The 21,641-nt window shown below is 40.9% G+C and overlaps 1 protein-coding gene across 3 annotated transcripts in view; it reads right to left on the bottom strand.

Moving 5' to 3' along the window:
• Positions 1 to 15,106: 15,106 nt before the first annotated feature.
• Positions 15,107 to 21,641, bottom strand: part of LOC122562566 (trichoplein, keratin filament binding) — a 32,819-nt gene continuing 26,284 nt past the window's right edge. For 2 of the 3 annotated variants that reach the window (XM_043715499.1, XM_043715500.1), the window contains exons 11-13: positions 18,751 to 18,936; positions 17,968 to 18,111; positions 15,108 to 17,240 (exon numbers count right to left, since the gene is read on the bottom strand). In XM_043715499.1, coding sequence (XP_043571434.1) covers positions 17,208 to 17,240; positions 17,968 to 18,111; positions 18,751 to 18,936 — 363 coding nt within the window. In that variant the 3' untranslated portion in view covers positions 15,108 to 17,207. Of the gene's footprint in view, positions 17,241 to 17,967; positions 18,112 to 18,750; positions 18,937 to 21,641 lie in introns of all 3 variants that reach the window. The other variant, XM_043715501.1, reaches the window with a different exon arrangement.

The following is a 21,641-nucleotide window of genomic DNA, read 5'->3' as shown; positions in this document are numbered from 1 at the left end:
GACTGGGAATGTGGAGTTGAGTAACTCGTCTCCTGATTTCCCTGAAGCCTGTGCGCCATCTACAAGACACAAGAAAGAAGCACGTACAATACTGTCTCCTTTCCTAGATGCGTGCAACATCAAAAACACTAAGTTTGACACTACCAAGGACAGAGTAACTTCAACGTTTGATCAGTACCACATTTACCTGCTTAAACATTTGCTACCACTGACACACTATAGCAGCAGTCAGCAACGTGCAAGGCTACTTCAACACAGCAGTTTTCAAACCTACATCTTCTCCTAGAAGGATAAGGGCAGCAAACACCACTACCTGGAAGATATCCTTATCACCACAGGCAAACCTGACTGAGCTTTTTCTTTTCAGTTACTATACTGTTGTGGAATCCGTTCTTAACATGAATGGCTGCTGCTCTCCATCAGCTAGGGGCAGGTTGTACCAATGGCATCCACGTTTCATTAAAGTAAGAAAGCTGGCTATCAATTAGGGAGGTGGTGATATGTTCAAAGACATTGGAGAGGAAATAACATTGACGATGGGGCATAACTTGCAAGGACACGGAGGAGGATTGGTCTTTTTATCAGAAAGGAGATTATGGTGTGTTTGAGGTTCAGCTGTAGGCATATGTGGGGTAGGGAATTTGGAGGGCAGAGAATCTGAGAATGGAGAACTGAAAAGAGGCATAACAATAAATGGGAGTCTTGATGCAATTAAACAGTTAACAAAATTAAAAATTATACACTCATCTAGAACTGCAGGCAAAGCACTTGAAGTTACATAAGTTTGGGTACATCAAAATGTTGATGCATAAAAACCAGACAGGAAGCAGAAAATAGGGGGCAATATGAAGATGAGATCAATGAGTAGGTGTGGTGTAGTACCAAGTCCAAAGGTTAATGCCATTTCCAAGAGTTCTGAATCCGTATAGATTTACACCTGCTTTCAATGGGAGTTCTTGTGGCACAGTGGTAGTGTCCCTACCTCTGAACTAGTGGGCCTGGCTTTAAGTCCCTCCTGCTCCAGAGCTGTATAATCTCCTATCCAAACACACTGATTAGAAAACACCAAAAGGTTCTCTGTGAGATGGTATTAATTCAGTTCCGAGAGGAGTGCTTTCTCAAAATGCAGCATAAGCTGGATTCCAAATTGCCATTTGAGCTGAGAGGGATTTGTATATAAATCCCTCTGAGGGATACTTTTTTAGTAGATACCAAAAGGTAGATACTTTTTTGAAAAATAAAGGAATTAAGGGATATGGTTAAAAAAGCAGGTAAGTGGAGCTGAGTCCACTGAAAGGTTAGCCATGATCTTATTGAGGCGGAGCAGGCTCAAAGGGCAAGATGGCCTACTCCTGCTCCTAGTTCTTATGTTCTCATGTTCTAAATCACAATTCTTATTGGCATTGTTTACACAGACATTGTATAGACAGCATTTTAATACCTCAAAATCATGCCATGTATTCTACTATATTCAACATCAGACATAGGCAGTGCTTTATCAAAGATCTAACATTAGCCCTTTAGTTTTATATCTGATATCTTTGGTTAAAAAAGATTACAATCTATCAGCTTTCTCTGTTAGATTTAAGGATTTGTACTATTAGACACCAAGAAATTTCTGCTCATTTATATCCTTTCATTTTAACCAATCAATTTATGGTGTTTTGCTGGTCATTCTTAGTCATCCCAAAGCGAGACACGTATAGAGTCATAGAGCTGTACAGCATGGAAACAGACCCTTCGGTCCAACCTGTCCATGCTGACCAGATATCCCAACCCAATCTAGTCCCACCTGCCAGCACCTGGCCCATATCCCTCCAAACCCTTCCTATTCACCTGTTCAGCCTCTCCCTGTAGCTCATCCTCCAACTCTGGCAACATCCTTGTAAATCTTTTCTGAACCCTTTCAAGTTTCATAACATCTTTCCGATAGGAAGGAGACCAGAATTGCATGCAATATTCCAACAGTGGCCTAACCAATGTCCTGTACAGCCACAATACATTTGAACCACAACTTCCTTTTCACCACCCCCAGAGCTTACATCTATCCTCCATACGTATTATATTGCCAGTCTTGTACCACCTACAGAGTTTATAAATGTATTACGACATCTGTGGAGACAGATGGCTTTTAGAAAGAAATTTGAGCTTCCAGTTAATAGCTGAAGTTTTTACATTTTAAGACATTTATTCTAATAAACTAAAAATACCGTTAAACACTCTTTTTGTAGGCAACTTGTACTTTAAACTACAGAACAGAACTTCTAACCCATCTATTCCTTTGAATAGATAGTCAATTCTGTAGGAACAAATTAGAAATTATTTCTAGTTTTCAGAGGGTTGACTTTCAGTCTCTCCCTTTCTCATTTTGGAAACTTTAAACTCCAAAACAGTCCATCATAGTTCTAGGTTTTCCTGGGAACTTCTGATAGCTAAAGCTAGGCAAATCTTTTTGGCCTTTCTTTAACTCCTTATTTATTTCGTCTGTCTAAGTGGAGCATTCACGTATGTGAAGCTTGCTCTCTATCTCTCTCAGACCTTGGCAGTATTAAGCAACATCTTCACAAACCTTTCAAATCCCATCTCTGTGGGCAATGTGAATCACAATGCACCTCTAGGCAGGTGGAAATGTTGATCAGCTATTCTTCAGCCCAATTCTTTCATACCTGAACTAAAATGGCAGCTCAACATATACCCTGAGATTCTCAATATTTTGGGGGAAACTGGAGACACTTTGCATGTCCATGTGCTGCACGGGCTGTTGCCATTGTGTTCTACTGTAAACACATTTGGCTGTCTTCTGTGTAAAACAATCTGTGCTCTCTTTCATCACTAAGTAACCCCTCCCAGGGCTTGTAAATGATACTCCTTATACCAAAGAGTGTCACATGGATAAAAATCTGAGGACAGACTGTAAACTGACCATTGGAAAATAACCCTACAAACCACCTCCCAGTATGAAAAACATACATCCACCATCAACCCAATACTTACCTCACTGAGCCAATTCTATATCCATTCCCACCTTATTTCCAGAAGTTTCCATCTGATTAACAAGCTCCTCCTGTTTGACACTTTGCCTTCCAAAAGGTACATATTGCACTGACTTCTTCAATTCAATGAAGATGCTTTGTATGAGAAATCATTCTGCCTGTCTTTGATAAAACCACGTCTTTCTGGATGAAAGTTTATTTTGTCCTTGATAATTGATCTTGATAATTGATCTCAATAATATCCCAGATCTCCTATTTGGATAACTGGCTTGTAATTTCCTACCTATCCCCCCCCCCCCCAAGCCCCTTTTGTGGAATACCAGTGTAATATTAGCAACCCTTCAGCCCTCTGTGTGTACTGTGCACTAACTGTATTCCAGAGGACTTTATCAGTAGGGTTAAAATATTTCTAATCATCCTTATAAAGAATTCTGTTAACAGTCAAGATATGCAGAAACTGGCCAGAAGGGAAGAATATAAAGCATTTTGAGTTAAACTGTCAGTATTATATCTCCAAAACTAATACCTTTGTACAAAAACTTACTTTGCAAAGACCTGGTCAGATGTTTTGCAAATGCAAACTCCTCAAGCACAAGCTACAATTACTGACTATAGGTATTACTGTAGGAACTTCCAAAACACCAGGCTGTGTGATGAGACTCACTCAGTTCAAAGTTAAAAATCACACAACACCAGGTTATAGTCGAACAGATTTAATTGGAAGCATTAGCTTTCAGAGCACTGCTCCTTCAGGTGGTGCTCTGACAGCGAGTGCTTCCAATTAAACCTGTTGGACTATAACCTGGTGTTGTGTGATTTTAACTTTGTACACCCCAGTCAACACTGGCATCTCCAAATCACTCAGTTCAAGGTACTGTTGTAATTTAACCCAATGGAAACCAAAGTTCTTAATTTATTAAGATGCATCATGCTGCCAAATGGTTAAGCAAATGTGACAATAGCCAGAATATCTTGCTAGATAATACCTCTTTACTATAAACAGTACCTGGCATCTTGTAAAGGTTGACAAATTCTTTTGCAATATTCTATTGTGAACATTTGTCATTACAAATATTTAAGGATGTCACAAAATGTCAGGATGAAAACTGAACAGATATAAATTGTATTGTTCGTGGCTTTTAATAATATGTTCTATTTCATAGTTTATCCTTTTTTCCTGTGTCCTCTTTGTTCACATTTGATGTGATTTTAGGGTGGTCACATGTACTTAAGTACAGTGAAAAGCTTTGTTTGCAGATCTTAGTAAGCAAGGACACACAGAGCATAGGATACTTTAGAGTGATTACACTGCATAGGAGGTACGTGAAGCAAGATCAACATTATGTGAAGTTAGAGTCCATTCATCAATCTAATCTGGCAGGGAAGAAGCTGTTATTGAACCTGTTGGTGTGTGTTCAAGCTTCTGTATCTTCTGCCTGACTGAAGATGTTGGAGGAGAGCATTACCGAGGTGGGAGGGGTCTTTGATGTTGGCAGCCTTTCCATAGTAACGAGAACCGTGGGCGGCACGGTGGCACAGTGGTTAGCATTGCCTCACAGCACCAGAGACCCGGGTTCAATTCCCACCTCAGGCGACTGTGTGCGGAGTTTGCACATTCTCCCCATGTCTGCGTGGGTTTCCTCCGGGTGCTCTGGTTTCCTCCCACAATCCAAAAATGTGCAGGTTAGGTGAATTGGCCATGCTAAATTGCCCGTAGTGTTAGGTGAAGGGGTAAATGTAGGGGAATGGGTCTGGGTGGGTTGCGCTTCGGCGGATCGGTGTGGACTTGTTGGGCTGAAGGGTCTGTTTCCGCACTGTAAGTAATCTTTACAAAAAGTGTAAATGGAATCCATGGATGGAAGGTTGGCTTCTGTGATGGTCTGGGCTTTGCACACAACCTTCTGTAGTTTTCTTATGGTCCTGTCTGTTACGCACCTGGATAGTATGTGTTCTGTGGTGCCTCTGTAAAAGTTGGTGAAGGTCCTCATGGAAATGCCGAATTTCCTAAGCCACCTGAGGAGGAAGAGGCGTTGTTGTGCCTTCTTGACCATCACATCTATTTAGAAATAGGTCGGTGATCATCACTCTTAGGAACTTGATGCTTTCAACCTTCTCAACCTCTGCTGCATTGATGTAGATGGGGATGTGTTCTTGTATTTTCTTTCTCAATTATCAGTTCTTTGTTTTTACTGACTTTGAGAGAGGGAGAGTATCATTGCACCACCATGCCAAGTCCTCTACCACCTTTCTGTATTCTGACTCATTGTTCTTTGATATTCATCCCACCATTGATGTCATCAGCAAGCTTGTAGATGTTTTGTTTGGAATTTGGCAAAACAGTTGATATACAGAGAGTACAGTGGAGGGTTGAGAATGCATCCTGGGGTGGAGGGGTGGGTGCTCCAGTGTTGACGGTTGTCATGGAGGAGGTGCAGTCATCTATCTTTACTGATTGCAGTCTATGGGTCATGAAGCTGAGGATCCAGTGGCAGAGGTCAGAGCTGAGACTGAGGTTTTGAGATCAGTCTGGAGGAGATTATGGTGTTGAAGGTAGTTATAGTTGACGAGTAGGGGTCTAATGTAGGTGTCCTCATTGTCAAGATGTTCCAGGGCTAGAGAAATGGCATCTGCTGAGAACCTGTTGCATCAGGCAAATTGCAGGGGATCAAGATAGGCTGGAAGGCTAGAGTTGATGTGGCCTTGACCAGCCTCTTAAAGCACTTCATGATTATGGAGGTCAGAGCCACTGGGTGTAGTCATTAAGACATGTTGCATGTGGCTTCTTTGGTGGCAAGATGATGGTATTCTTCTTGAAGTAGGTATGGACTTCATCTTGTAGGAGGGAGAGGTTGAAGATAACAGTGAATACCCTACTGAGACTTACGCCTCTATTCCTCCAGTTTGTTTCACTTGCAGTTGCACTTTGTTTCTATCACGATATTTTGAGAGATGATGACAATTGGAGGAAAGAAAAATGTCATTTGATAGTAGGCTAGATAAGTTGAGATCATTGATAGAAGATTGGGGTTACTGCTGAATCCTGATAAAATTGAATGAAATTTGGTGAAATAGCCCCAGTCATTTCTGGATACATTTGACCAACATTAGCAGAAAACGAATAAGATTACTTTTGGAACAGAAAATAGATTTGAAATTTTGGAAAATGTAATCATTAAGTGATTGGTGTTGTTCTGAGTAAGTATTTATAAAGAAATCAGGACATGTAAGGGTGTGCTTTTTAAAATATAATTTGTTGTAATAATGTAATTCTCATCCATGTAGAATCCAGTTAGCATTCTCAGTACGCTGACTGAGGTGATGTCAGCAATTCATCTGAATTTCTAAACAGGATACGAGAGAGGATAAACTATGAAATAGAGCCTTTCATTAAAAATCATGAATAGTGCAGTCAATTTATATCTGTTTAGTTTTTGGCTTGGAGGTTTTGCAACCTCTTTAAATATTTGTCATCATCTATTTCCTAATTCTGAAGCTACGATGTTTGCCTTATTGTCTTTCAAGTATAATGTTGCAGTGAAACGTGCAAGGCCGCTTTCTCAGAATTGTATTTGTTGTGTAGAGCTCACAATGGTTTAACATTGCTGTGGTTATAGAACCAAGTTTTGAACAAATGGAATCAAGTAGAAAACATACCCACTGTGACAAGGTTTGATATGTAAAGGTTTGCACAGTTTTTAAAACAAAACTAAATTGCTGTGTTCAAAACAAGTGAAAATAAACCACTGAAGATTTATCCAGTTTTCTGGTCCTTTATATATAGCATGTTCTAATAAAAGTTTATACCTGAAATATTAAAACAATACGGAGGGATTAAGTCAACCCTGCTAGGCAAAAGTGAGGACTGCAGATGCTAGAAATCAAAGTTTAGATTAGAGTGGTGCTGGAAAAGCACAGCAGGTCAGGCAGCATCCAAGGAGCAGTAAAATCGATATTTCGGGCAAAAGCCCTTCATCAGGAATGGCTAACCCTGTTAGGCTCACTGTTGCCAGCTTTAGTCAAGTTTATTCCAAGAGCTTTCAGCACATTTTTTTGCCCCACGTTGCAGCCATTAGTCAGCCAAAATATCGATCTTTGTGACACTCTGCTTTCCTGTACCAACTAGAAAACAAAAGGGCCCCTTTTCCAATTGAATAATGTTTGTTTTCCAAAACAAAAAACAGAAATTGCTGGGAAAACTCAGACAGCATCTGTGAAGAGAAAACAGTTAATGTTTCAGGTCTAGTGACCCTTCTTCAGAACTGAGGAAGATAGTGTGGTAGTCGGTGGTAAAGGAGTAAACAATGAAGCCGAGAGAGAGAGAACAACAGTTGGGCTGAAAAAGGAATGTGTAAAGGTCAGCCTGGGAGAATCAAAAGCTGCTAATTGGGATCATGGTTATGGTAGTAGCACATGTGATGGCAAAGCCTGCTCTGTAGGAATTGAGATAAGGGCATGAGAGAAGGTCCTTCGGCAAAAAAATTGTTGAACTTGATATTGAGTCCTGAAGGCTGCAGGTTCCCTAAACGGAAATTTAAATGTTCTTCTTGCTTGTGCTGAGCTTCCCAGAGCACTGAGCTTCCCAGAGCACTGTAGCAAGCCCAAGGCAGAGATGTTAGCCAAGGAATATGGTGACGTGCTGAAATGGCAGGGAACAAAAGTGCACGATCATTTTTCATGGACAGAATGTAGGTGAGAGGGTCATGTCCTCTCTCATTAGTATCCTTACATACAGGTAAGGAAGGATACCACTTCAACTGGGACAACACATCCATCCATCCAACACAAGCCAAACAGAGACATGCACGAGAAGCATGGCATTCCAACCGAAACTCTATCAACAAACACATCGAGTTAGACCCCATCTACCACCCCCTGAGAAAAAGAACAGGAAATGACATCACCACAGGAAATGACACCACCAATCCAAACAAACCCAAACATAAATAGAAAGCAGGAATCAGCGGCAGTGCTTCACCCGAAGGCCCACTGAAGATGTTACCTAGTAGGGTGATGAAACGTCTGGAAATGAACCTTGCAGCTCAGCGAGCAAACTGACATCCATAACCTCAACCTGAGCTACAAATCTTCTCCAAACTCGCATAGACAAAGTCTTTACCCTGGGGGGGAGGGTCCAGAACTAGAGGGCATAGGTTTCGGGTGAGGGGGAAAGATATAAAAGGGACTGAAGGGGCAACTTTTTCACGCAGAGGGTTGTGCATCGATGAAATGAGCTGCCAGAGAAAGTAGTGGAGGCTGCTACAGTTATAGCATTTAAAAGGCATCTGGGTATATGAATGCAAAGAGTTTAGAGGGGTATGGACCAAGTGCTGGCAAATGGGACTAGATTAGGTTAGGATATCTGATCGGCATGGATGAGTTGGACCGAAGGGTCTGTTCCCATGCTGTACATCTCCATGACTCTATGTTTAGGCAAGGAAAGTAGGAGTCAGTGGGTTTGCAGTAGATATCTAGGCCAGCTTGTGCCCAGAAATGGAAACTGAGAATTCAAGAAAGTGAAGGAAGGAGTAAGAGACTGACCCAGGTGAAGGTGAGAGCAGAGTGGCAATTGGAAAATGGATAAATGTTTTCAATTCCAGATGAGAGAGAGAAGCAGCACCGCTGATGTCATCAATGTACCAGAGAAAGAGTTGTGCGTGTGGACAGAATAGGACTGGAACAAGGATTATTCCACATACCCACAAAGAGGCAGGCATAACTGGGACCCATGTGGGTACCCATGGCCACATGTTTGACCTGAAAATGTGAGCAGTGTTAAAGAAGTTGCTCAAAATGAGCAAGAGCCTGGCCAAGCAGAGGAGAATAGTTTGAATGGGGATGGTTCTGGCTTTTTCTTGGAAGAAGTGGAGAACACTGAGTCGTCCTGATGGGGGATGCATGTGTAAAGAGATTGCACATCCATGGGGTAAAGGAGATGGCTGGAACCCATGCACCAGAAATGTTGAGACTGATGTAAAGTGTCAGAAAAATCAGATTTAAATGGGAAGTGATGGGACTCAAATGCCCACCTACACCCTCAACTGTGGATGCCCACACTGTGGCTGATAGGGCCCTTAGCCATATCCACCCCAACTCCTGCACTTTGGCCCTCACCCCTCCTCTTCCCTCCCACAATAGCAATAATCAATTGCTTACCAACCCATCAAAATCTGCATCCAAAGGATTGTTAGATACCATTTCTACCACCTCCACCAGGATACCACCAATTGATACATATTCCTCTCCCCTCGTCAGCCTTCCATAGCTACCATTCCCTTCAGGACACTCTGGTCCACTCCCAACATCACCCCACAACCCCATGTTACCTTCCCCTGAAATTGCAGGTGAAACACACCTCCATTTACTTACTCCTTCCTCACTATCCAAGCACCTTCCAGCTGAAGCAGCGATTTACCTGCACTTCACTTAATCTAGTCTACTGTATTCACTGTTCAAAACGTGGTCCTTTTCAGGTCCTTTTGCAGAACACCTATGTTCTGTCTGCAAAAATGACCCTGAGCTTCCCATTGCCTGCCATTTCAACACACCACCATGTTCCCTGGTCAACTTCTGTGTCTCAGCTTGCTGCAGTTCTCCAGCAAAGCTCAGTGCAAGCTGGAAAATCAGCATTTCACTTTGGGTTGGGAACTCTGCAACCTTCAGGACTCAACATTAAATTTAATAATATTAGGGTCTGAGTGCTTTCTTCCATGTCCATACCCTGATCCCCACACACTAGGCCTTCTCATCACACAGAGTGCTACCGTAGCCATCCCATATTGAGCAACTAATCATCCCAACTATTGATTCCTTCAGGCTGATGTTTACCCATTCCTTTGACCAACTGTTATTCTTTAGGGCTGCAGATGTCATATACATGAACGTTATTAAGGCGTTTGATAAGATTCCCCATGGAGAAAGAGAAGTCACATGGTGTGCAGAGTGTTCTAGCAGGTGGATAAAGAACTGGTTGAGCATCAGGAGATAGAGAGTAGTAGTTGAAAGGAGTATCTCGAAATGGAAAAAGGTGACCAGTAATGTTCCACAGGGATCAGTGCTGGGACACTTGTTTTTAATATAAATAAATGATCTGGAAGAGGGCATGATAGGTCTGATCAATAAGTTTGCTGGTGACATGAAGGTTGGTGGAGTAGCAGAAAGCATAGGGGACTGTCAAAGAATACAGGAGAATATAGATACAGTGGAGAGTTGGGTGGAGAAGTGGAGTTCAGTCCAGGCAAATGTGAGGTGATGCATTTTGGGAAGTGTAATTCTAGAGTGAACTATACTGTAAACAGAAAAGCCTTGGGAAAAGTTGATGAGCAGAGAGATCTGGGAGTTTAGGTCCATTGTACCTACACAGGTGGGTAGAGTGGTCAAGGAGGCATATGGTATGCTTGTCTTCATCAGACGGGGTATTGAGTATAAGAGCTAGCAGGTGCTTTATGTTAAAATTTACAAGACTTTGGTTCGGCCGCGTTTAGGATATTGTGTACAGTTCTGGTCACCACATTACCAAAAGCATGTGGACGCTTTGGAGAGGGTGCAGAGAAGGTTTACGAGGATGTTGCCTGATATGGAAGGTGCTAGCTATAAAGAGAGGTTGAGTTGGTTAGGATTGTTTTTGTTAGAAAAAAGGAGATTGAGGGGTGACCTAATTGAGGTCTACAAAATCATGAAGGATATAGGCAGGGTAGATGGAGATAAGCTTTTACCCAGGGTGAGGGATTTAATAACAAGAGGTCACACTTTCAAGGTGAGAAGTGAAAAGTTCAAGAGGGATATATGCGGCAAGTACTTTACACAGGGTGGTTGGTGCCTGGAACGCATTGCCAGCAGAGGTGGTAGAGGCAGGCATGGTAGATTCATTTAAGGTGCATCTGGACAGATACATGAGTAGGTGGGGAGCAGAGGGATACAAATGCTTAGGAATTGGGTAACAGGTTTAGACAGTGGATTTGGATCGGCTCAGGTTTGGAGGGTTGAAGGGTCTGTTTCTGGGTTGTAAATGTTCTTTATCTCTGGGCTTCTTCTCCACCTATTGTTTACTCCTCCCTCTCCTCCAACCCATCTTCAGCATATGTTCCAACCTTTTTCTAGTTACAAAAAGTTCTGAAGAAGTATTACTGGACTAGAAATGTTAACGCTGCCTTCTCTCCACAGATGCTACTAGATCTATTTAGTTTTCCCAGGAATTTGTTTTTATTTCTGATTTCTAGCATCTGCAGTCCTTTGGATTTTCATTTTCCCATTTTATTATTCATATCTATACTGTAAAGAGAAATATTTGAAGACAGTGATTTTTTTATCCATTGTTGCACATCGCAGTATCCTGGAGGTCGTTTGTCAGTTCCTGGAGACTCCAGGCCAATCCTGGAGACTGACAGCATTACTCACCACTTATCAGGGCCACATGCCTCAATCATAAATTATCAAGTTTCACAAACGGAGTACCCTCTTCTTTCATATTATGCTTCAACTATATTCCAAATTATTGCCAAGCAACAACTGGAGACAGTGGTATTTATTGCAGTTTGTGTCTATATGTACGTCTGGTGTGGGCAATATGAAAACATTTCAAATGGATAAAATTTTATACTGCTGTCTATTTTCAGGCTGCAAAAGCTTAAGGTCATGGCTGTTGTGCATCATGTCTCAAGAGTCTTTGAACTTAGCTGTAACATTTAAAATAATCAGTGATCATGTCACCAAACATGATCGTTCATTAGCAGAGGGATTGAATTCAAGAGTCGTGAAGTGATGTTGCAGCTGTACAGGACTTTGGTTAGGCCACAGTTGGAGTACTGTGTGCAGTTCTGGTCGCCTCACCAAAGGAAAGATGTGGAAGCTTTGGAGAGGGTGCAGAGAAGATTTACCAGGATGTTGCCTGGAATGGAGAGGAAGTCGTACGAGGATAGGTTGAGAGTTCTCGGCCTTTTCTCGTTGGAACGGCGAAGGATGAGGGGTGACCTGATAGAGGTTTATAAGATGATCAGAGGAATAGATAGAGTAGACAGTCAGAAACTTTTTCCCCGGGTACAACAGAGTGTTACAAGGGGACATAAATTTAAGGTGAAGGGTGGAAGGTATAGGGGAGATGTCAGGGGTGGGTTCTTTACCCAGAGAGTGGTGGGGGCATGGAATGCGCTGCCCGTGGGAGTGGTGGAGTCGGAATCATTGGCGACCTTTAAGCGGCATTTGGATAGGTACATGGATGGGTACTTAATCTAGGTTAGAAGTTCGGCACAACATCGTGGGCCGAAGGGCCTGTTCTGTGCTGTATTGTTCTATGTTCTATGTTCAAACTCAGCAGAACGTTTTGTATAAATTTATAATGAAGTGAAAGCCACCTAAACTGCTGCTACTGCTGTTTCTAACACAATGTTGGAAATCCAGTTTCAACTGGGAATTGAGCCCAGTTACCATCAAAGAGTTTCACTACTGAACCTAGCTAAATGGGATACATTAATGGGGGTTAGAAGCTGCAAGTCTGCTAATGAACTGGTTATGAAAAGCTGGGAGAAACATTTAAAGAGACTCGGGCTGAAAGAGGAAGCAACGAGAGGCAACCTTATCACCTGCTCTGTGTTTTTCTGCAAAGTAAGGCCTAATATAGCTGTAGCTGTCAGGCTTATGTCAATAAACAGCTATTGAAATTGGAAGCATCATCTGCAAGACTGCAAACTGTTTGCTTTATCAAAATTTAAACAGTAGAGGGTTAAAATGATTTGTTAGCTTTATAGCTCCACAGAGCTATCCATTCTTTATATGGATTATTGTCTACAATTAACAATCCCAAAAGGGTAATGACTTCTCCATGGTTGATTTAGACCTTATTCTCAAATGACTAAATCATAAGTTGTGCTTTAGAAACTTTGGTGATGAAAATCACTTCTGAGTGAAGGCAGTAGCATTTTTAAAGCAATGCTTCCTCCACGAACCATAGATATATGAAATATATTCACTTCCCTTTTCCAAAGCACAATAAAGATGGACACCAATTTGGGACTGGGACTTCCAGATGTGGGGCTCTGTCACCATTTTGGCTAAGATGTGGAGCCCTTTATCTTCATGAAAATTCAAGATAACATTTCAAAACCGAATCACTTCAATTAATGGTACCATAGCATCACTAGCTGGGTCAGCATTTATTACCCTTCCCTAGATGATGTGGGTGATTGGAATTGAAACCTTGACTAAACAATCTTAAAACTATCATCGTTATAAAAAGGAATCTGGTTCATTTTAATGTACTTTAAGAAAATCTGTCATCCTTATCTGGTTTGGTCTACCACTGACACTGATCAACCACAGCATGTAGGTGATTCTTAACTTCTTCTGAATGACATGAAAACCACTCCGAGGTTTCGAGAGGATATGATGAAATTATTTCTTTTTCAAAAGGCGATAGGAATCTGAAACTCACTGTAAGGGTGATAGAGACAGAAACCATCATAACATTTAAAGATTTAGATTTACACTTGCAATGCCAAGGTATACAGGACTATGGACCAAGTGCTGGAAAATGGGATTAGAATAGTTAGATAGTTATTTTTGACCAGCATAGACTCAATGGGTGGAAGGACCTTTTTCTGTGCCGTTGACTTCCAAGACTTCATTTTTTCCCATGTTTGGGAGTTATAATTAGATTTGGGCATAACTGGAATTCCCCATTAGTTCAACTAATTAAGACTACAAGGTGTAGGAGCAGAAATGGACCATTGAGCCCATACAGTCTGCTTTTCCATTTAATGGGATCACAGCTGATCTAATTTTCCTAAACTCCACTTGCCTGCCATTTCCCCAGAATCTTGAATTCCCTTACTGATTAAAAATCTGTCTTTCTCAGCCATGAGTGTTCAATGACCCAGTCTCGACAGCCCTCTGCAGTAAAGAATTCCACAGAATTCTTCCTCATGAAGAAATTCCTCCTTATCTCTGTCCTAACTGGGTGACCCCTTACTCTAAGATTATGCCCATGGTTCTAAACTCTCCCACAAGGGGGAACCACCTCTCAACATATACCCTGCCAAGCCTCCTAAGAATCTTATATATTTCGATAAAGTCTCCTCTCAATCTTCTAAACTCCACTGAGTACCGGCCCAAATTATGCAGTCTTCTCTGAACCCTCCACATCCAGGATTAACCTAGTGGACCTTCTTTGCCCCACCTCAAATGCTAATATATATTTCCTTAAAAAAAACAACCAAAATATCACAGTATTCCAAGCATACATTCTAATTCGTTCCTTGCAGATATTTTTGATCAAGCTGTTATGACACACCTCTGGAGCAGGTGGGACTACAACTCAGGCCTTGTGGCACGGAGACTGGAACACTAGCACTGTGCCACAAGAGCCCATAACTAGTACCTTGTATAGTCTTAACAAGACTTGCCCATTTTATAGTCCATTTCCTTTGAAATTAAAGCATGTGCAGTAGAATTTTTAATCCCTTCATGGTCTTTTACCCTCATCCCCACCATTGTAAACACTAACTGCCCCAGAACTCTGCATTTGACTAATTTGGTTTTCAAGTGTAATCTTCATTTTGTCAGTGGTAATACAAACTCCCATTTAGGTTTCAGAACTCCCTGGCTAACCTCTGCACTTTTCCTTTGACTCTCCTTATTCACTATTCCTAACGTTACATTTACTTGATCTGTTTTATTGATCTGATGAGCATCTATGAGGCATCTTGAGGTGTTTTTCCACACTTTATAAGATGCAAGACGTTATTGAGTTGTACACAGTTAAGAAGAATTTCCCATTTGGTTATTAGCCAATCTGAAGCAAGATGGTGTAAAAACAGGAAATGCTGGAGAAACCCAGCAATTGTGGTCAAAGAGAGAGAGAGTTAACATTTCAAGTCCAGTGTGATTCTTCTTGAGAAGTAGGATGGCGATGGGTATGCGACGCTCAACCTCAAGATTAGGAAGAGGGGTGGATTGCCTGATTTCTATCTGCTGGAAATCCTCCTGTCAATATTAATCAGAGGGCAGAAGCAATACCCAATTTGGCCAAACAGCCTAAGGCTCACATGTAAGGAATCAGCACAAAAAAAAGGACAGAGAAAGATGTGACAAAGTACATTCACTATTTTACGCATATGAGCTTTTATTCATAAAACAATAACTAATTAAAATAAATAGCATTCACAGTTTCAAATTGTAAGTGTTTTTCTGTTTCATGATCATTGCCTCTATGATGAAAAGTCACATGCTAAGTGCAAAGCCTAGAAAACAAAAGCTGGAAAGCTTTTGATAAACTTAAATGCTATATTACAAACATCAATAATTCAGTCTGAAAGCAAGTAAAGAGACACTTGTTGGCTTCCCAGGCTGGATTTCAGAGCCATCAAGAGTACAAGTGAATTGGCAATTAATCAGTTGAATGGTTATACTAGAAGAGCTTTTAAAGGTTTTAATAGTCTGAAATTTAAATGGTTATAAAATACTCCTGAGTGTTGTACTAGATAAACAGCTATGAACAGTGACTGTTCCTAATTAAGTGAAGTCACCTTTCACACACAGATTAGTTCCATCAACAAGTGGATAGACTGAGCAATGGGAATATTTTTGTGACAAGACCCAAATGACATTAAGACTTGCACTGCTATTTACAAAGAGCTAAGACCTCAAAGGCCCAAGCTGCTCAATATTTTCTGAAAAATATTTGTTTAATTTCTGCTTCAGCTCTGATTTATATTAAATCTGACTCAGGAAGAGATTAAAATCATTTTCGAACATTGCATTTTGCCAGTAAAAGTATGCTTAAGCAAAAAAAGATTCAAAGATGTTTCCAAAGGCATGACCCAAATGGCCCTTCCACGTTAAAATGATTAATGCCAAATGAAATCTATCCTATTTTCAACTGCTTAGCAGCTAATTTAATCTAAAGTGATGTTTTGTGACACCTCGGGTCAATCAGAAGCAACTTGCCAAGGAATCTTTCTCCTACAGTATAAATTGTTGTGATCATCTGAGTGTTTGGCATTGTTCTGATCTAAGATCAAGATACAGTTTCATTAACTTGTCTCTCTTTTCAGTGATAAATTGGAGCTGTTTAAATAGGCAATATTAAAACTCAACTAACATCTGCATTTTTGATCCCTGTTTTGCTCTGGGCCTTTGTAATGTATTCCCATTGCCAGAAGTAAGCAGGCAATCTACAACTGTGAGCTATCCAGTCAACATTTTACCTCCCCAGTTTTAGCTGGCAAATTGTTCAGTAATGTGACAGGATGGAGCAGCCACATGCCAGAATGAAGGGTTGATAACATAGCATGTCTGCCTCCTTATCCTCTGATGTGGTCAGAAATTGCTTCCTGAAGTCAGAAATCTTTTTAAAAATATTCAGAGCGAGACAAACATGCACCCAGCATGTGAAGCCAATGATACTGGTTGGGTGAATAAAATTAAGCATTTTCAGCTTGATGGTCTTCAATTTGAGGGGTTAAACAGCACAGCAGAAAATTCCAGATGAAGATGTTGGCTCTGTAATGAAAATGACCTCATACACTTTTTGAAGAGTTAGAGCTTGACTAAGTAAAAACAAACTTATAAAATTCATTACAAAAGCATAATTTATCATTAACCTTGTGTTCAGGAATGTTAACTGAAATCAGCTGTGTCCTCTAGATCTTTAAATTAAGAATATTAACATATTTTGCATCAATATTTAAATATCTACCAAAAAGGTTACCATTTCTGTTCTGAAATCTCCAAGTATGTTAAATGTTGTTAAATCACATTGTTTCCTAAGTCTGTGCTTCCTTCCTTGATAGTATGCTAGCCTCCTAATTCACTCCTATTCCACAGCACTAATGTGCAATCTCTCTCTTGCAATCCCTAATCATCTTCTTTCCCAAGCTTCCAAACCCATTCCTCAATCTCTCTTCCTGTTTTTCCCTTCCCTTCCAGATTAAAACAAAAAGTGAGGGAACAGCAGGGTCAGTGAGAATCAGGGTCACATAAAACAAAACAAAAGCCTTGTTAACTGACAATTAATGTGATCACCCAGCTCAAAAAATAAATTGGTGTTGCACAGCAGTTAATTCCGAATATGGGGAGTGAGAAACTGAAAGCCATCAGGAAAACTTGGCTCTGTCTGGTTACATTGAGAAAATCAAAGTAACAAGGATTTGATTCAGATACTCAATCCATTCCAAGGCAAGGCTCAATTTTCACAAGCCGGTCTTATATTTCTCAGCTTCTGAGCTATGTCCAGGCTATTCTTGGTCGGTGGAACATCTGATAAAATATAAAACAAGAGCAATAAAAATCAGGCTTTCACTTTTATAAAAGATAGGATAGCTTAGACTATCAGTATCTCAGTATCACAGAGTCATAGAGATATACAGCACGGAAACAGATCGTTCGGTCCAACCTGTCCATGCCGACCAGATATCCCAACCCAATCTAGTCCCACTTGCCAGCACCCGGCCCATAGCCCTCCAAACCCTTCCTATTCATATACCCATCCAGCCATGTATCTGTTTCTGTGCTGTGACCTTTCCCAAACAGGTTCCTTCAAGATTAGTTGTAAATTTCATTTTGTTAATTTTCCCACACGCACTCCAATGTCCAATGATACATGAATTCAAACAGCAAGGCAGTGACTGTGCAGGTTCATTGCTCTGTCAGTTAGCAATGTGGGTTTCTTTCTCTCCCTCTCTCTTCTGCACTGACCTCACCATGTGCTTCCTTTGTCTGTTCCTCTCCCTTTTAGAAGTGCTGTTGTTTTGATTTATTTTTTTCCAAAGTTCCAAAACAATACAACAGCATATAAAACAGTAATTGCTGTTCCTGAAATTTGAGGAAATCACCTCCAACACCTAAAATACCTCAAAAAAGAGGCAGCTGTTACAGCCAGAAAATTTTCCCGTCCTCCATCTTGGATTACCCAAAATCCTCTTTAGATAGCATTTTGCCAACTGAGGCCTTGCTCCAGGCATCCATTTTCACTGTGTATAGTTACCTTCGGTTCATAGCCTCGCTGCCTCATCAGCTTGGCCTCATGTTGAAGCATCTCTTCATGCTGTCTTTCTTCAAGCCTTTCCTCGTTTTCCTCTTCCTGTTGGCGTTGTAACTCTTCCAGCTCCTGCCTCCTCCGCTCTTCAACCTATGTTAAAAATAAGAAAATATAGTTATTAAAAAGTCCTATGTTGTCCCATATTTTCGTTAATTACTTATCGATAGCATGAAAGATCTTTGCATAGATTACAGCAGAGATTTCAAGATCTTGGTGGAATTTAAACAGAACTGCAGGACTTTATACTATAATATTACAGAGCTCTGATTGATCATTGACAATACTTCCACCCTGATTACTGTTCTCCTGAAAATGGACTGGAAGATGCAGCATTGGGTGGATGGGAGGTAGGCAGTGGAAATCCACTTGCAAATTTTCCTTTCTTTCAGCAAGTGTTGGCCTCTCCTCGTTGTTCCGTCAACTCATTGTGTGAAAAAAACAGGAGGGAACTTACATTTTACTGCCATTTGCACCACAGTGTGTTTCCCTGGTTGATTCACTGAAGCCAATTTTAGCACGATTGTGACAAAAATCAACTAATTTCATTGACCGTGTAAATAATCTTTGGCATATGGGGAACATACGCCCCATACGTACGTATGGAACAATTCTGAGGAACAATTCATCCTTGTACACTGACTCACTTAAATATACAATTGTCAAAGTACATCCATCAGGACCATACTCAGATGATTAATGCTTGTTAATCAATAGATTTGAAGATGAAACCTGTGCTGCAAGTTCCTCCTTGCGAGCAGTTTTCAGCTCTTCCTCTTCCTCTTTCTCACGCTTTGTTGTTTCTTTCAGTTCCTCTAGCTCCCGGATCAGGTCCTCGCGACGCTGAACTGATTCCTCCTGAGCACGTCGATTCATATCAAGCCGCTCCAAGATTTGCTGCTGTCGTCCTACAAATACCTAACAAGAGATGATCACATTAAATACTCTATTTAAAATAAACTGCACTGGACAGTGCAAAACCTTTCAAGTTAGGCTTTAAGGTTAGGTAATACCCCTTTTAATCTGTCTGACAATTTATACCTTAAGCCTAATATCATTCCACATCCCAACAGCAGGACTGTGATATTTCTTCCATTTCTCACACTAGTTAATTTATGAACTCCCTGAGTGACTTTACAGTCTAATACTATTTAGTTCCCTACAAACTTTGGGAAGTTTTAGCTCATCCCTATTTTGTACCATTAGTAGACGTGTCTGATTATTTTCAGCCATCTATACAGTTTCTTCAGGACTTTCAGTAATCTCCTGGAAAAGCTGCTGAAGAACTTTCAGACCAAAATGCAAAGGCAAAATGGTACATGTAGGAACAGTCTTAAGTATGACTTTATAGAAAGTATTTGGAGATGCCAGTGTTGGACTGGGGTGTACAAAGTTAAAAATCACATACCAGGTTATAGTCCAACAGGTTTAATTAGAAGCACTAGCTTTCGGAACGACGCTCCTTCATCAGGTAACAACAACCTGATGAAGGAGCAGCGCTCCGAAAGCTAATGCTTCCAATTAAACCTGTTGGACTATAACCTGGTGTTGTGTGATTTTTAACTATATAGAAAGGGGATAGAGATACCAGCTGAGCTATAGCTTTGAGTAACATCTAGTAATCCTTCAAACAACTGTGGACAAGTAGAAAAGCGAACTGTCTCAATAGTCTGTTTTAGACACTTTCAAAATATCTTCCAACCTTGCAATTTATCATCTGGAAGAACAAGGGAAGCAGATACACCATCACCTCTATGTTTGAAACAAAACAAAAATTGCTGGAGAAATTCAAGAGGTCTGGTAGCATCTGTGGAGAGAAAGCAATGTTAATGTTTTGGGTCCAGTGACTCTTCTTCAGAACTGATGGTAGCGAGTAAAAGGTAAGTATATATGCTGAAGTTGGAGTGTGGAAGGGAGGGAGAGTAACAAATGTGGAGATGGAGCCCAGAATAATAGCTAGACAAAGGAATTAGTAAATGTCAGCCTGGGAGAATCAATAGCTGCTAATGGGCACTAAAATAAAGGGATGGCGATGGCCTAATGGTATTGTCACTGGACTGTTAATCCAGAGACACAGGTAATGTTCTGGGGACGCAGATTCGAATCCTGCATTGGCAGATGATGGAATTTGAATGAAACAAAAAAAATCTGGAATTAAGAGTGATGATGCCCATGAATCTGGTTCACTGATTTACTTTAGGGAAGGAAACCCCTTCCTCCATCCACTTACTCCATTCTCTACTACCTTATCCCTAGCCCCACCCCCGAGGCTTCCAGCCTCATTCCTGATGAAGGGCTCCTGCCCGAAATGCCCATTTTCCTACTCCTCAGATGCTGCCTGACCTGCTGTGCTTTTCCAGCATCACTCTAATCGCGTCACCACATGGGCTGCTATGACAAACAACCCATTGTCAGCTACTAATGGTCCCCATTAGCAGCTATTAATTCTTTCATATTGACTATTAGTTTTTCTCCCATTACTGAACTTTTTGTCTGCCCAACTGCTGCTCTCTCTCTCTGGGCTCTAACTGCACCTATCATTTACTCCTACTCACTCACCACTTTCTGCACATATATCAACGTTTTCTAAGCAACATTCAGTTCTGAAGAAGAATCACTGAAACATTAACTCTGCTTTCTCTCCACAGATGCTGCAAGGCCTGCTGAGTTTCTTCAGCAATTTCTGTTTTGTTATGAATTTCCTGCATCCGCACTTCTTTGGTTCATGAAGGAAGCTCACTACAACTTTCTCAAGGGAAACAGTGATAAACAGTAAAGGCTGGTGCAAACAGCAGCATAATAGCTCTGAATAATTTTTATTCAAAAGGGAACTGTGTAATTCTCTGTCAGCCAATGTTCCTTACAGCTTCAGATTGCACCCCCCCCCCCCACCTCAAGGTACCTGAAACAAATAACCATTCTTCAAAGATCCAACCAATTAGCATCGATAGTGTACTTCTATAAAAGATGAATGTAGCAATTGTAATGAGTTCCCTAATTGGACCAGATTAACAGCCCCAAACAGGGAGCCCTGGCTGACAGATATAAACAGGAATGTCAGACTCGCTCTGAGGGAGCTGCATCAATGTACATAAAGGGTGCCAAGATACTTTGGGATTATTTCAGTAGCAATAAGAGAAAGAGTTGCCTTTGAGTTGGAGTAAACATTTCTGGCACTATGCTGTTATTTGGGAAGCTTGACTCGTTCAATCATACCGTCAAAGACTGGGCTCGGTACGTGAAAAGAATGCATTATTTTGTCTGGGCAAATGACACTGGGGCACATGAAAAGCGACAGCTTTTGAACTCTTGGTTTTTCAATTATTAGGATTCTAATTTTCCCTGAGGTGCCAGATACTAAAACCTTTCAAGAATTTATGAATTTGATTAAGGAATACCATGACCCCAAGCCTCCTGTAATTTTGAGTCATGATCAATTTTACTTGGCAATTCGAGAACCAGAGCAATCTGTATCGGGATTTTTGATTGGGTTAAGACAATTGGCAAAGGCATGTGACTTTGGTCAGTATCTTGCTTATTGTGAACAGCTGTTATGCTGGATATGCAGTTTGATGTTTCACCAATTGCCCTGAAGTATTGATCAAAAGATATTTAGCAAACTC

Source organism: Chiloscyllium plagiosum, chromosome 25, assembly GCF_004010195.1.
Source record: "Chiloscyllium plagiosum isolate BGI_BamShark_2017 chromosome 25, ASM401019v2, whole genome shotgun sequence".
NCBI classification, from domain to species: Eukaryota; Metazoa; Chordata; class Chondrichthyes; order Orectolobiformes; family Hemiscylliidae; genus Chiloscyllium; species Chiloscyllium plagiosum.
The sequence above is the reverse complement of the archived record's forward strand: the minus strand, read 5'-3'. Positions and strand labels throughout refer to the sequence as shown.